The 15,888-nt window shown below is 42.6% G+C and overlaps 1 protein-coding gene across 1 annotated transcript in view; it reads right to left on the reverse strand.

Annotated features, from left to right (window-relative positions):
* Window positions 1-12,971, reverse strand: part of INSC (INSC spindle orientation adaptor protein) — a 62,868-nt gene extending 49,897 nt beyond the window's left edge. The window contains exons 1-4 of the mRNA XM_064491884.1: window positions 12,955-12,971; window positions 12,484-12,829; window positions 11,408-11,460; window positions 10,167-10,290 (exon numbers count right to left, since the gene is read on the reverse strand). Of these exons, the coding sequence (XP_064347954.1) occupies window positions 10,167-10,290; window positions 11,408-11,460; window positions 12,484-12,829; window positions 12,955-12,971 (540 nt within the window). The remainder of the gene's footprint in view (window positions 1-10,166; window positions 10,291-11,407; window positions 11,461-12,483; window positions 12,830-12,954) is intronic.
* Between the last annotated feature and the right edge of the window lie 2,917 nt (window positions 12,972-15,888).

Consider the following 15,888-nt stretch of genomic DNA (forward strand, 5'->3'; position numbering starts at 1 on the left):
CTGCCATCCAGGCTTCTTGGAACGTTCTTTTCAGAGTCCTGAGCTACGAGGTAAGAAGGGTGATAACTCTGAGACTGTTATGCTAGAGAAGCCTTGTGTGGGATCCCTGATCAATACTCGCAGCTGAGACCAGCTTTCCGGCCATCCCCTCCAAGGCACCGTGGATGTGATGAAATTTTCCAAGACTCTCTAAACCATCTGCCAGCTGAATACCACCAAAAGACCTCTGTTGATGTCGCATGGAGCAGAAGGATTATGCCGCCAATCTCACCAAAATTCTTGACCCTTAAAATTGTGACATACAGCAAAAATGATTGTTGCTGGGGTTGTTTGTTATGTCTTTGTAGAGTTTTGCAATACAGGAAAAAATTACACAGATCAGCATGAAATGGTCAAAGGATTACTAGACAAATTCAAAGGAAAAGGTTTTAAAATAAGGACACAGGATTGCCTGTGTCCCAAGAGAACATTTTGGAGAAATGCATGAAGTAGGACTCTGAGGAAAGGCACGGGAAGAATAGACATCCTAAAGAGGAGACAGACAAAATAATAACTGAATCCGGGCTTGGATTAGCTACTGGTCTGATGGGAAAATTTCTCCTGGGTGGGAATATCCAATTTAGAGAGGCCCATGTGGAAAAGATCGCTTAGAACTGGTGGTTTGGGGCAGATCCAGAACTTAACTGATTTCATTTCTCTCAATAAGGGAAATCTGAAAGAGGACTTTGGAAACACAAAAGAATGTGCCAGAAAAGAGAACGAAGTCACGGCGAGAAAGCTGCTTAGATCCAGCAAATAGTGCTCATTCTATGAGTTAGAGAAGGAAAGAGACCTCCATGAGAAGCAGGGTAAATAAACTCTTAGAAATTCAGCTGAGTCTCCCTGAAAGGTGAAGGGGATTCACAGAAGGAAAGAGAAAACTGAAAACATAAGTCGCTACTGGAAAAAAAAGAGAGAGAGAGAGAGATGTAGCAGAAACAAATGTTATTCAAGGCTAAAACCTTCAAAAGGTATGGGAAGACGGTGTTTTGAGAAGCCCATGGCAGAGGGATGGGCTTCCACTGGGCCCATAAGGGACCAGACTTCTGGAGCATCACCAGGAAACCCTCCTGAGAAGACAGGGTCTTGAGGCTTAAGTGATTCTCTGACGAGAGGCAGGGCCAACAGCCATCCTGTTACAGAACCAGAGTGCCTGTGTGTCCTGGGTCTACTGTCGTTTTCTCATTTAGCCCTACAAGAACTTTCTAAAATATATGACCCTTTGCACATTTTTAATTGGACAGACAAAACTTTTCATCATAAGTTTAAAGAACAAAGTTAGAAAGGATGTAATTTCCAGCCGACTATAAATACTGACATAAAGTAAAAACCACTATATCACTTTTTTAGATATATTCAATGAAATCTAAATACCAAAACAACTTGATACTATCACCACCCGTTTTAAAAATACATGAATAATCTTTCTTAACATTTGAACATTTTGCCTCTTTTCTTTTCATCTTTAAATTCATATTCCCATTCTAATTCTCCCGCAGAATTTTATCTTAATGTAATACTTTTAAGTTTCAAAGTACTTTACTGATCACCCTTAGCATACTTATCACTGAAATTTGAAACTTTAATTCCTGTGACTATAAGGCTCTACGTGTTTAAAAATAATCTCTTCTTAGTCGAATTAGTGTTACAATTACTATCAGTACACTTGGTCAATACCACATAGATGATAAATTTTGATAAGTAATTATCAATCATAAAATTAAAATTTTATTACAAATTTAGCTCTTAACAAGATGAATGAGGCTTTGTATCTTTCTTAGTCTAAGTCATTTATTTATCCATGATTGAATACTGGCTGAGTGCTATATTTTTAGATATAAACCCTGAAGAATCTTGTTACCATAAATCCAATAAAGAGGAATGGAAGGAGTTCTTATGGCCAAGTTGTTCGCCCTTTGAGCACATTCTGAGTTATGTAACCACATTGTGATCTATCATCAAACACTATTTCTAATCTTCCAGCTGATTACTCCTATAAATTGGTAGAAGCAAAGAACTGGAAACATTTGACTTGCAAAAGCATTTTTTACCCAATCATTAGAGTCATTCACTCACTATCTCAATTTCTGGGAAGAATTCCAGAAGTACTCTACCAAGACTTATCAAATAACTGTTAATTATACCCACTACTCTTTCACTTAAAGCACCTTGGATTACCCAAATTATTCAGAAAGGATCAGGAAAATCAAAATATTATTAATTTCATTGCCAATACAATTTTAATCAAATATTTTTGTATGTTTCAAATATGTTGTATAAAAACCTTGAAGCTGCAGCTTTTGCTTATTTAATTTCTGGAAAATACCTACCCTATAACCTAATTGGCAAAGACATTTCTTTTACTCAAGCCATCAGCCAAGTCAACTTAGCTTTTTCTCAATATAGACCTGACTTCATTTTTAATTAAAAAAATTTTAGTATGTGTTCCAAGAAATGCTAAAAATTGCTGACAAATAATTATGGATATCATTCAGTAAGGGAAAATGCTAAAAACTGTCAATATTAAAATAATATAGACCTAAAATAAAATTTGATTTACTTATATATGTTCAAAAACCAAGATAAAACAATTTATTAAGCTTTTCATAATGCAAAGTAATAGCTAACACTGTAAATTAATTATAAATCTGGAATATGATAGAGGGCATTGTAGTTCTTCAGCAAATAGATGTGTATATGTATGGAATTTATGCTGTTTAATTTCAGGTAATAATTAAATAAGATTTGAGAATAAAAATATCCAAAATTATTCAACTGTTTTTAGTAGCTCTCATGATCAAACTTCCATATGTATTTAAAGAAGGAGAAAAGTATTTATACTGAAATCTAATTAGTACAGCTGCTAGCAATTAATTATATCTTTTGCTAACAGGAAGTAGAAATTAGTCTAAATATTTTATAAAATGTTTTGACAAAGTAGGCTTTAACTGCTTTCTTAAATAATATGTATCAAATCTGAAAAGAAAAATCATGCAAAACTGGTATCTGTGAATTTTATCCAGTACATCTTGAAAAATGTGGTCCTTCTCAAAAATATTCCAGTTACATTTAAAAGAATCATTAAGTTTGAGAGTCTTTGGCTCTTCAAAGATACTTTTTTTTTGACATATCTTAGAGTTGAGTATAAGATACAGCTGAAAGGAGTTTTTGCATTTAAAAAGTGTCACCAAGAATGTAGTTTAGTGCAGCCATTATGGAAAACAGTATGGAGATTCCTCAAAAAACTAAAAATAGACTTGCCCTATAATCCAGCAATCCCACATCTGGGTATATACCCAGAGGGAACTCTAATTTGAAAACATACTGATTCCCAGTGTTCATAGCAGCACCATCTACAATAGCCAAGACATGGAAGCAACCTAAATGTCCAAATGTCCATCAACAGATGACTGGATAAAGAAGTTGTGGTATATTTATACAATGGAATACTATTCAGGCATAAAAAGGAATAAAACAATGCCATTTGCAGCAACATACATGGACCTAGAGATCATCAGTCTAAGTGAAGTAAGCCAGAAAAAGAAAGAAAAATACCATATAATATCACTCATATGTGGAATCTTAAAAAAAAAAAAAAGGACACTACAAACTCATCTACAAAACAAAAACAGACTCGCAGACATAGTAAACCATCTTATGGTTAAAGGGGAAATGAGGTGGAAAGGGATAAATTTGGGAGTTTGAGATTTACAAATGTTAGCCACTATATATAAAAATAGATTTTAAAAAAAGTTTCTTCTGTACAGCACAGGGAACTATGTTCAATATCTTATAATAACCTTTAATGAAAAAGAATATGAAAACAAATATATGTATGTATATGCATGACTGGGACATTATGCTGTACACCAGAAATTGACACACTGTAACTGACTGAACTTCAATAAAAAATAAAAATAAAAAGTGTCCCCAAAAGCCATGGTGAGTGTTTGATTTGTCCTACCTGTGCTCTCTTTGCTTTGTCCAAGGAGAATGTCCCTCAAGAGCTAGGCATGATTTGAGAATAAACGAAGATGGAAGGGATAAGATAATTGGAAAAGTTCATAACTACCCCTCCAACACACACACACACACACACACACACACACTCTCTCTCTCTCTCTCTCTCTCTCTCTCTCTCTCTCTCTCTATCATTCAACCATATTTCTGGATTCAGAAAATCCCCATACTATGAAAAACATACAATTTCTAATGCTTTTCTCAACAGAAATATGTAAAAAGCATGGAAATAATTCACAGAAGCCTAAAAGTTTATGGTTCAGGAAGGGAGGCTTCTTTTTGGTTTGCTCTCCCTACTCCCACAACACGGTTTGTGCAAAAAAAAGGGCAATGCACTAGAAGATTTAGGATGGGTGAAGAGTATGCTTACTTTTCGTAAATAATAGAAGGGCTAGTAAAACCTGTCTTATTGGGAGGATTGTTTTTAGGAAAGAAAAGAAATGAAAATTGAAGATCTGGAACTTGGTTTCCTTAAAAGTATACGTGCTTGCATTTTTCGTAAGAAATGTTTGGGAACCTGGAGAATACAGTGCATTGGAAGCGACAGACCACTGGCACAAGTCACTTCAGGCAGCCCGAATCAGTGCAGCCTGGGGTGGTAGAAACACAACGTTTAGAGAGGAGCCTAAAATTAAGAAATGTTGAAAATGTTGAATGGGAAAGAATGCAAGTCAAGCCAGTCTTTGTGAGGGAATTACAGATGCCTGGCTTTGCAGGAAGAAGAAAATGTATCACATGCCCTTCGACGATAAAGGAGACATTTTTCTCCCATATACGGTAAACACTGTACCACCATTAACCTATGGTGGACGCTTTTCCCCGGTGAATGTATGTTCACAAATCCCTGTGGACTGCGGACAACTGAAATAAATAGACGTCCTGTTGCAGATACAGTCAAGATGGAATCTGTCACCCACCCTCTTTTTCTCAACTGCAGATGAGTGTCTATTAAGGTCTTCAGCAACCCTAAGGACAGAGTCTTAGGAAGACACGTTGACTGGAATTCCTGCCCTAGGGACTGAGGACTGGCTTGTTTTAACTTTCTGTGAGTGTAGGAGTAGTGCTGTGACAATGCTGTATATTCAAGGTATTAATTTTTTTGCACTTTCAAGTATGGTGGAGAAAGATCAGTATAAACTGAAAAGCCCTGAAGACACTGGTCCCATTGCTGGAGAGACCCTGGGCTGTAACTGCGCAAGGGAACAAGACTCCACACACACACACACTGGGATGAGGCTCTGCTGGCTAAACTGAGCAGAATAAGAAAACTAAAGAGAATTCTATTAACCTAAGAATCTGGGGCTTTGAATTACTCCTAAGAGTAAAGGGATTCAGTTTTCTGGCTTTTTTCTTTCACTTTTATTTTTCTCCCAAAGAACTTTAAAATGAAATAGGAGACTATTTTAAAATTTTGGACAGCTTTATATTTCTCATCCTGGCAAGTATGTTTAGATTATCTTTATCTTACTGTATTTAATCACACTGCAGTTTGTGACTCCGTATGTTGGACAACATAACTGAGCAAAATCTCAGAGTGGGAAATAGAACAGGAAAGCAAATTTTGAGCTTTAGTTACAAAATCTCCTTAGAGTCAGTTTAATGAATGTAATATTATTAGTTCTTTCCAAGCTTTCTGGGATCAAAGTCTAAATTGCCCACTATGATTCCAGAAGGATCCACAAAGGAGTAGACTTTGTTATTTGGAAGGATGGCTTCATGAAGGTGGGAAAAGACTGCCTCACAGGCAGCCGCCCACCTCCTCCAAGGAGCCCGGCCACACCCCCGCCTGACCACAGCTGCACGGATAAGGCCAATCCCCACTCCTCCTGTCCTGCTAGGAAAGGATTTCAGCAACACCACCTCTGCTGGCCTCAGCCCTACCTCTCCATGTCATTTTGCTGATAGGGTAGGGATGAGTTAGCAAGTTGGGAAGAAGGAACTGAGTATGTTCAGCTTAGCACTTGCCTCTCTTCTCTTAGGAAGTGTCTGCCCTCTGTCACAGGATAGGCGCTTGTGCCACAGGTGAGGACTGAGTTTGTCCAGCTCTGCCTGGGACTGGGGTTGGAGGGAGGGGCAGAATTTGGCTATGAGACGTATTTTTAACAAGGTCTCTTAGCCACAGAGCCAGAGATACATTCCCTAACCAGTTTTATAAGAACAAAGGTGCTATTTTAAACTAAAATAAAAATTGATTGATGCAACGGAAGGATGAATGCATATAACACCTATCCACATGACACTGAGTCAAGGACCCACAGAAAGTCCCCTAGACGTCATCCTCAAGTAAATCAACTTTTCTAAGTCTTTTCCTCTTAAACTCCCACATGGCTAATCCTTTAATCCCAGCAACTCTAATCCTTAATGCTCATTAATTTCCCATCGGTGGCTCCTAACAGCTAAGCCTTAAATTTCCCTGCCCACCAAGTAGTTAAATTATCTCAATAAACAGTAATTAGGTGATTAGAAGGTTCTTTTTAGCAAAGCTTGTTGTGAGCTTCTCTGAAGGCAGAACAGGTCTCTGGTGGATAAAGAAGTTGGCACAATTGGAAGAGTGCCACCAACCATTCCTCTGTTGTCTCATTTAATCCTAACAGCAATCCACTGCAGAGGTGAGGAAATTAAGTAACTTGCTGAAGTATGCCTATGCAGTGAGTAGCACAGTCAGGATCTGAACCCTGATTTGCCTCCTCATGCCACGCACAGTCCACTACCCACAAAGCTCACATTCATAAATTCACATACTATCAGGATTGGAAGAACCCTTGCAAGTCACTCTGTCCAACCTCCTCTACTGCCGATGTCCTCCCAGGTGTGAGTTTCCCACCTCAGTGATGGGGACTTCCTAAGGCAGCCCCTTCTACTGTAGGGCAGCCCGATTGCTTTGCAAACTCCTTTTTACATGGAATGTCCTGTAGATTTGCTTCACTGGCCCAAGGTCCTTCTTCCCTTTGGGGGCCCAAGGCACAGAGCTTTGGAGGTGGCAGAGTGTGCATCCTTGGATTAAACAACCCTGCTCTTTCAACTCTTACCCTCAAAACTTAATCTTCAGCCTTTCCCCATCCTCCTAGGAACCTCCTCTGAGCACAATCATTGCAGTGACACATCTGGGGTCTGGAGCTGGGCGTAGCATTCCAGGATGGAGCAGACCAGCGCAAAGTTGTGATAGATGATCACTGCCCTTGACGTAAGCACCATTCCACCATGAACTGTGGATCTATGGTGGAGGTAGGGGGCGGAAAGAGCACTGTTCCTCTGCTCAAGAGCCTACATGGCTCCCTAGTGCATTAAAAAGGCATTTCCCAAATTGCAGTTCCTGAAACACCAGCTTCCCTGAATAAGTGAATGGGTACTTTAAGGATAAAAAAGATCTGTGACTGTGTAAGTTTGGAATACACTTAATATTCTTTCATTAATAAATCTTTACTAAATGGTTATTGTATGCCAGGTACTGTTCTAGTCACTAGATACATGTCCATACACAAGACAACCCAAAATTCCTGTCTGTGGAAACTACAGGTCAGACAAGAAATGCCATAAATGTGTGAGGACCTTTTAGAAGACTCGCAATGCAGAATAGCACGTCATTAGAGAAATGCTGATGCAAATAATTAAGCTTAAGTTCATTTATGTCAAGATATCTCAAATACAGAATCCTGGCATAATTGCTAACATCCTAGAAAACAGTATTTGAGTCACCTGTTTTGGAAATAACATGCTCACAACACTGAATACAGACTACTGTCCTTCGGCTAGTATATCTCCTTATGTTACCACTGTCCTGTATGGAAACTTTCTAATGTAAAAAAGCTTAAAATACCATATGATATCACTCATATGTGGAATCTTAAAAAAAAAGGACACAAATGAACTTATTTAAAAAGCAGAGGCAGACTCACAGACACAGAAAACAAACTTATGGTTACCGGGGGAAAGGAGGTGGGGAGGGATAAATCTGGAGTTCAGGATTTGCAGATACTACCTATGGTATATGAACTAGATAAACAACAAGGTCCTCCTGTACAGCACAGGGAACTATAGTAAATACCCTGTAATGACCTATAATGAAAAAGAATATGAAGAGGAACATATGTATCTGAATCACTATGCTGTACACCAGAAATAGACACAACATGGTAAATCGACTATACTTCGATAAAAAATAAAGAATTAAAAAATTAAAAGGCTTAGAGATCAGCCAAGAAATATCAGTACAGCAAGCTCAGCCCGTAGGAGGACTTAGAGGACACCACAGGGCATGTGGGCGGGAAGAGGGGTTGTCAGGAAGCTAGCAGAGGAATGGAGGACAGACACTGCCTCCCCAGCCAGGTGAGGGGGGCCAATGGGAGCTCAGTTCTAAGAGAGGAGCAGCTGATCCAGCAGCTCCCAGGTTCAGCATCAATGATGCAGGTGGGCAGACCCGGGGGTGGAACAGGGTTTAGCCAGGAAAGTAGAAGTACCAGATCAGGAATTCCACCCTGAACAAGATCAGGACGAGGAAAAACAGAATGGGCCCAGTGCCCTGGGAAATCAGATACACAGTCCACAAAGCCCAAGTAGGTTCCTGACAGTCCACAGAGTTTTCCCAGGATTCTGTGACCTAGAGCATCAAAAAGACACCCTACCCTGTGCCCCCGGTAGAGAGAGCCAAGGACTACTTCCAGACCCAGCTGGCTTCTGTTTACAACCCAACGGAACGCTTCCATTTCAGCCCACTAAATGAATCTGGGACTGCTAGGCAAGAGGGTGCAAAAATGGCATAAGAAGCATCAGCAGGCACCTGTGCTCCTGCTCGGAAAATCCTCCAGGCTCCCCTCCTCCCCGCCATTAACTTCTATACCCTCTCTCATCACTCCTTTGGTTTCTTCACCCATTTCAGCCCCATGTTCCACTGGGTCCCTATGGGACTTGGTGGTTCAGTTTGGGACACTGGTCCCAGCTTGAACCACCACCTGCCGCTACAAGTGACTGTCAGCATTTGCTCATCAGTTTTAAGTGCCAGCCCCAGCACCCCAGCCCTGGCCCATCCTTCCCCTTGTCCCAGACTCTCGAGGCAGGGAGAGTGGACTTCACAGCCCCTTCTGGGTTGGGAGGGTGAGGCTGCGTGGGGCCAGCTGCAATGACTGGCAGGCAAACTGGCTCAGAAAGGCCCATGCCATGTACAGAATGAGCCAGACACACAAAGAAAGAGAGAACGGAGAAGTCTGGGCTAGGTAGAAAGGCCGAGTTTGGAGAGAAGCCGATATGGGAAGGGATTTGTTATTTGTGGAAAGCTTCTCTTCGGCAGTGGGAAAAGAATGGCAAATATGTGACACAGTATTTCTGTGACTATAAATAACATGTAAATACCTTTCATAATGAAAACCGTATGGAATCAGCTTTTCTGGGAGGCTTTGAAAATAGGAAAAGGCAAGAAGAGAGGGAAATAAAAGAGGGAAATGTATTTAACCCACACTCTGTGCTAAGCACTTTTCATATGTTGTTTGCTTAGTCCTCTCCCTTTTCTTCGGGGGAAGGTTTTCACTTTACAGATGAGGAGAAATGGGGCCACAAGGTCAGAGAACTTGACCAAGGTCCCAGGATGAACCACAATTTGAAAGTAGGTCTGTCAGGCTCCAAAGACCTCACTCTTTCTGGAATCATGCACCAGCCTGCCTAGAGGCACGGGCTAGACTAGGTGACCTTTCTAGATTCTTCTCTATTGTCAAGAGTTCCAGAATTGACTTGTTCCCTGTAGGTACCTCAAGTCCTTCAGGACAAAAAGGATCCATTGTGTGCACTGTGAACAATAACTCAACAGAGAAGATTTAAGGTGGTGGGAGCAATACTGAAAGGGCAATTGGGAGACACCGGGCTCTCCCACTGCCCTGCTGTGTGCCCTTTGGTCAGTCTCTGCCCTCTCTGAGCTCTAGTTTTCATATCTGGAAGATGCACAATTGGGGCTAGAAGCTCTCAGGAAGCCTCCGCTTAGCTCTGATAGTCCTGTCTCTCAGGTGCTGGAGTTCACTTTGGTGGTCCAAGGATGATGTCCCCCAAGAAAGGCCACTCCAGAGCTTCCCCCAGCCTGGCCCTGCCCCTCTGCCCACCTCCCCAGCTCAGCCTGCACTGACCTGCACCTCCCGGGTCAGGGCCAGCTCCAGCAGCTGGCCGAAGTGCTGGCCCAGCGTGCTCAGGGTCTCGCTCACACAGGCCTTCATCGACTTCAGGACGTGCTCGTTCTCAACCTGGAGGCACCTGGGGAAACAAACAGCAGGGTGGGCCCCCGGAAGGGCCAGGCAGTCAGCCCAGAGTCATTTCAGGGGCCAGATCTGGGCCTGCTGCAGGCCTGGTGGTGGTGCAAGTGGCCTGGGAAGAAGACATCAGCTCCTGGGGAGTCAGAGATGGAATATTCCAAGGCTGGCTCATCCCCCCGGCCTCCTAGAGAAGTGCGGGCCTGACATGGCAGCCAACAGTCCACAGCACCAGAAAGGCCATCACAAAGTAGCCAAATCCATCCCTCTGGGCTTCTCGCCGGGAGAATCTACCATCGTCACAGCCAGGGTCTAGGGACGGGTGATGGGGGCTGCAGAGGGGCTGCCGGTGTGTCAGGTACGCTGTGCTCACTGTGAAGGTGGACAGACAGCAGTGCCTCTGAGCCTTTCAGAAACGGCCACCTGCAGCGTGCAGACAAGAGGCTTGAGGGTTTTCTCCCTACACACGAAGAGCGAGGGCTCAGGGTCCAGTCGATCCCTGTGGCTTGAGAATGCTCCATACTGGAAAGCCAAAGACCTCATGTGAGACCTCGGGATACCAAGTTCCAGGTTTTTCTCCCAGGGCCTGGGAGCTGGAAAGGGTGATGGCGAGTGAGCACACACCCGGGTGTGTGCACGTGTCTGAGTGTAAGCGTAGGTATGTTTATGTGTGAGATACGGACAAGAGGGTGTGAGGGTATTTCTGTGACTGCGTGGGTGTGTGTTTATGTATCTGTCTGTGGGTATGTGTGTGTCTGTGAAATCCTTGTAACAGTGTCTGTGAGTAGAAGGGTGGCCGTCTGCTTTTACCTGGCCTTGACTTTGGGAACTGGGGGCTTCTCAAAGCTGTGGGAAACCTTTCCTTGTTACCAGCCCTTAAGAATCCTCTTTCTTCCTATGCTGGGGCCACTCCTCTGCCTTTTACATTCTCCCAGGCCTGAAAATGGAGCAGAAAATCCCAAGGGAGTCTTTTAAGGCTGCTGATAAAAGTTAGCAAAAGGAAACTCCCAGACCACCACCAGGCCTGCCCGCTCACACTGTCCCCAAGGGAGCAGACACCAGCCCCTTCCCCTGCCTGAGCTGGCAGACCCTGTCCAGAGGCACCCAGAGGCCAGATTTACCTCTCTGTGACCGCTGACAGCTCTGAGCACTTCTCCATCAGCAGCTTCTCAATCTGCAGAAAAATAGATCAATTTTATTCAATTTAATAAGCATTGGTCGAGGACCAACTGCTGCGCCAGGCCCTCTGGGACGTACAGATGAAGAATCAAATCATCCGATTTGGAAAACAGGCATATAGTTTGCAAACTGTAACACAGTTTGGTGGATGTGGCAAAAGAGATCACCATCAGCTGCTTTGGGAGCTCAAAAAAAAAAATAAAACTGAACAGTTAGTTATGCTGGGGGATCTGGAAAGCTTCAGAGAGGAAGGGGCATTTGAGCTGGGTTTCAAAGAATGAATAGAAGTTTACTGTCTGTGAAGTAGAACAAGGAGAAAGGTAAAGAAAGCACTAAGGTGCAAAAATGATGCCAGAGGAAAGATGAACAATGACAAAGGGGATTTTTCAGTGGTTCACTTTGGACTTGGAGAAGATTCAAAATCATGGGCTTTGGATTCACAGAACCTTAGGTTGAATCCCGCTGATACCACTCACTGTATAACTTTGGGCAAGTTACTTAGGCTCTCTGAGTTTCTGTTTCTTCATTTGAAGTGAGGACAATAATATTAACTAACATTTTTAATCAACTTAATCAACTGTTTTTAATGTTTTATATGTAATGACTCACTTAGTCCTCACAACAGATCTATGAAATAAACACTGTTATTATACTCATTAGGATGATGGGATTGGGGCACAGAGAAGTTAAGTAATTTGCCAAAGTGACACAGCAGACAGAGCTGACATATGACCCCAGACAGTGTGGCATTAAAGTGGGTGCCTTTAACCATTGCCCGGTGTCTTTAGGTGGTTATGATGGCCTCACAGGTTGTGAGAGTTAAATGAGATACGTATAAAAACATTTCCCAGCACAGAGCAGCTACTCAATAACGGCCCTTACTGTCCTCCCTGCTTTACTGGAAGGGGAGGGAAGTCCCTGGGGCAGGAAGAGTCCAGAATCCGCACGATTCAGACCCACTCTTCCAAAAGGCAACCCCATTCCGAGTGCCCACCCATGCCCGTGCCAGGCAACTGACCTGGCCCATCTCCTGCGAGGAGCTCCTGCTGACCGCGCTGTACTCACTGACCATGGAGCGGGCGTGGCAGGTCAGGCGCACGCTCATGCTGTGGACGCGCGCCCAGCGGTCCTGGGCCAGCTTCTGCCCAATCCTGCGCAGCTCGGTGCTGATGACCCAGCCCCGCTTGAGCAGCAGCTGCAGGGGGTCTCCGGGGCCAGGGCCGCCTGCCAGGATAAGGTCACCCTGTGCATCGTCCTCCGGGCTAATGGGCTTGGCCTGCAGGACACACATGCACTCACACTCCGTCATGAGCTTCAGGTCCTCCATCCAGCGCTGGACTGAGTCCACCTGCATCAGGTGCAGCCTGCAGCCAGAGAACAGCGCCAGGAAGGCTATTCACACTCCACGGTCTCCAAGCGTTTCAGTTCCAACCCACCTGTTTATGAAACACCTACTGTATGCTCATCACTGTTTCTTGCATTCACTCACCTTAATCCTCTTCTCATTATGTCCATCTTACAGATAATAAGATGTTTTGAAGGCAAATGACTAGACAAATTAGGCAATGAAGTATAACAGAGTAGCAGATAATCTTTACAGTAAGAGGAGAATAGAAATAGCCTAAACATCAAATATTAGTTATGTCAAGTGAACTATGGTACAGCTACTGATTATATAATACACGCTTATTTAAAATAATGCTTTCCAAAACTTTATAGCAAAGAAAAATGTGTACACGAATAAAGTAAACACACAGTATGCAAAGCAGTATGCAAAAATGTAAACACAATTATTATAACTATGTTGAAAAGCTGTATCTAGAAAAATATTTAAAAGAAACATTAAAATGCTAGTGGTTCTTTATGAGTGGTGAAACTAAAAAAATCTTTCATCTTTTTTCAACTTTTCTCTAATCCCCAAATTTCCTATCATAATTGTGTAGATTACTTTCATAATGGAACAAAATTAACTCTGTTTAGTACAACAGCATGAGAATATAGATTAGGTCCTAAGATCTTTAACAAATAAAATTCACTCTAAAATTCACTTAGTCAAATAAAATTTGGTAATATCAGATTATTAATGAAGCTTTGAACACTGGTTGAATGAATTATATTTAATATCATATAAGTGCCAGACTCTGTGGGACGAGTGGACATAAACATGCCAAGCCTCCCCACTTGTGGCACTTTTGATGCCTACAGAATCAAGACACAGTAATGAGAAATTCAAAAACAATAGATTTCAACCTCATTTGAAGGTTATGAAAGAAGACACACACTGTTAATCTTCAAGGCTGGACTCAAGTCCCTTTGCTTTTGCAACAGTCTTCCAACTAGTCTTTCTGTCGCTAATCGTACCTGCCTCCAGCCATTCACCAAATGCCACTAGTTAGTCACTCATTCTACGAATAAGTAGTTGGTGCCTACCACGTGCCAAGTACTGTTCTAAGCCCTGAGCTGTAACAGTAAACCATAGGTAAAAATCCTTTCCCTTGCAAAGGTTACATTCAAGTGAGAGGACAAAGTAATTTCCAAAATAAATAAGCAATGCCTATAATAAGCAATACATTGGAGGTGGTAAGTGCTGTGAAGGAAAAGAGAACAGGAAAGAATAGAGAGTGAGGGGTGGGAGGGAGTAGGCATAGCAATGGAAAATAGGTGAATCAGGGAAGGCTTGCTGAGAAAGGGACATTTAAGCCAAGATTTGAAGGACACAAGGGAGCGAGTCATGTGGGTATCTGACGACCAACTGTTTCAGGGAGAGAGAACAGCAAGTGCAAAGGTCCTGGGGCACATGTGTCCTTGAGATGTGTGAGAAATAGCAAGAAGGCTAGAGTTAACCTGGCCGAGGGAGAGAGAGAAAGAGAGAGAGAGAGTGAGAGTGAGAGAGAGAGAGAGATGGAGGACATGAGGTAAGAGCAGTGGAGGGTGGGGGTAGGAGGATCCTTTAGAGCTGTATGTGGGACAAAGAGAAGACCTGGTTTTTATTCTCTATGCTTAAAATCACATCTTCATATTTACTGCTATTTAATGAGAAAGAGTAGGCCTTTCTAAACTATGCAGCTGTTTGACTCTAAGGCTTTTAAATGCAATTTTTAACCACAAGGTTTATAATGTTTAACTATGGAGATTGTACATGTGGTTTCTTATAGTAAATTGCTTTTTAAATTGTAAAAAACTCACCAATGACTTTTCTTTCTCCCTGTCCCTTTGTGAAAATAGCTATTATATTTTGTAAAGAATTTGTATACATAGATAGATAAAGAGACAAAGTCACCTGAAATCACAGTGCCCTGCTGCCCATTCTGTCTTTGTGAGCTCACACTTAACTTTCCAGAAGTGGGACTGTATGACATGCACTCTTTGACTGCAGACAATTTCTATTCTTCTGCACCTTATTATCACTCCCACAATCCTTACCTCCACCAGCCCTGGCCAACTCAAGGTAACCTAGTGTCATTCCATATTTTTCTCCACACTCATACATTCCTGTATGGACTCATATCTAAGTACATGTACATTTGTTAGGTTTTCTGACCCTAACTTATTTCACAGAGGGGACCATAATGTACACACATTTTGTTGCATTTTGATTTCCTTACTCAACATGAAAACCCCTCCGAGTTATCTGGTAGGGCTCTAAAACATGCTTTCCAATGCCTGAAAACAGTTCCATGCTGTGGGTAAACCACAGTTTATTAACCTGTTTCCCCATTGTTGGCCACTTACTTTGTTTCCAGTTCTTGGCCACTATAATGCCCTCATACATATGCCCTTACATATCAGTATCTTCATTCTATGTCACAGATCCCCAGGAGTAGAACTGAAATTCAATATATGCTCCCATATTAGCTCCCCAAAGCAGCAATGTGTCCCATTCCCCCAACAATGTAGGAGAACTTTCTATACATACATACAGTTACTACCCTATATAGGGTCGACCCATATAGTCACACTACTGTGTGAGTAATCGGTGGCTCCTGGCTGACATCCCCCTGCCCCATAAGTTAAAATTCCTGAGGCTCAGATGGGGAGCTTCCAAGATCTGGCCCCAGCCTCCCTCCCCACCCATCTCCCTTTTCCATCTTTCCCCAGTTCTTAGCACCCTTGCCATAAGCACAGTCCACTCCAGGCACACTCAACTTTCCTATTTCTCAAACATAGTGCTCTTTTACCACCCCTTGTGGCCTTGCATAGACAGTTCCTCTCTCAGATGGGAATCCCATTTCCTTCTTCTCTACCTGGCAAGCTCCTATTTGCCCTGCAATACCCGGCTCTAATGTTACTGTCTCTGAAAAGCCTCCGTCAGTGTTCATCAGCTGTTCCCCAGAGCCCCCGACCTCTCCGTGCATCCTTCATGGAAGCACTAATAACATTCTATTGCAACTTGTGTGTTTATCTGAACTCTCCCAGTCCTGTG

This window comes from Camelus dromedarius, chromosome 12, assembly GCF_036321535.1.
Source record: "Camelus dromedarius isolate mCamDro1 chromosome 12, mCamDro1.pat, whole genome shotgun sequence".
In the NCBI taxonomy this organism is placed as follows: domain Eukaryota; kingdom Metazoa; phylum Chordata; class Mammalia; order Artiodactyla; family Camelidae; genus Camelus; species Camelus dromedarius.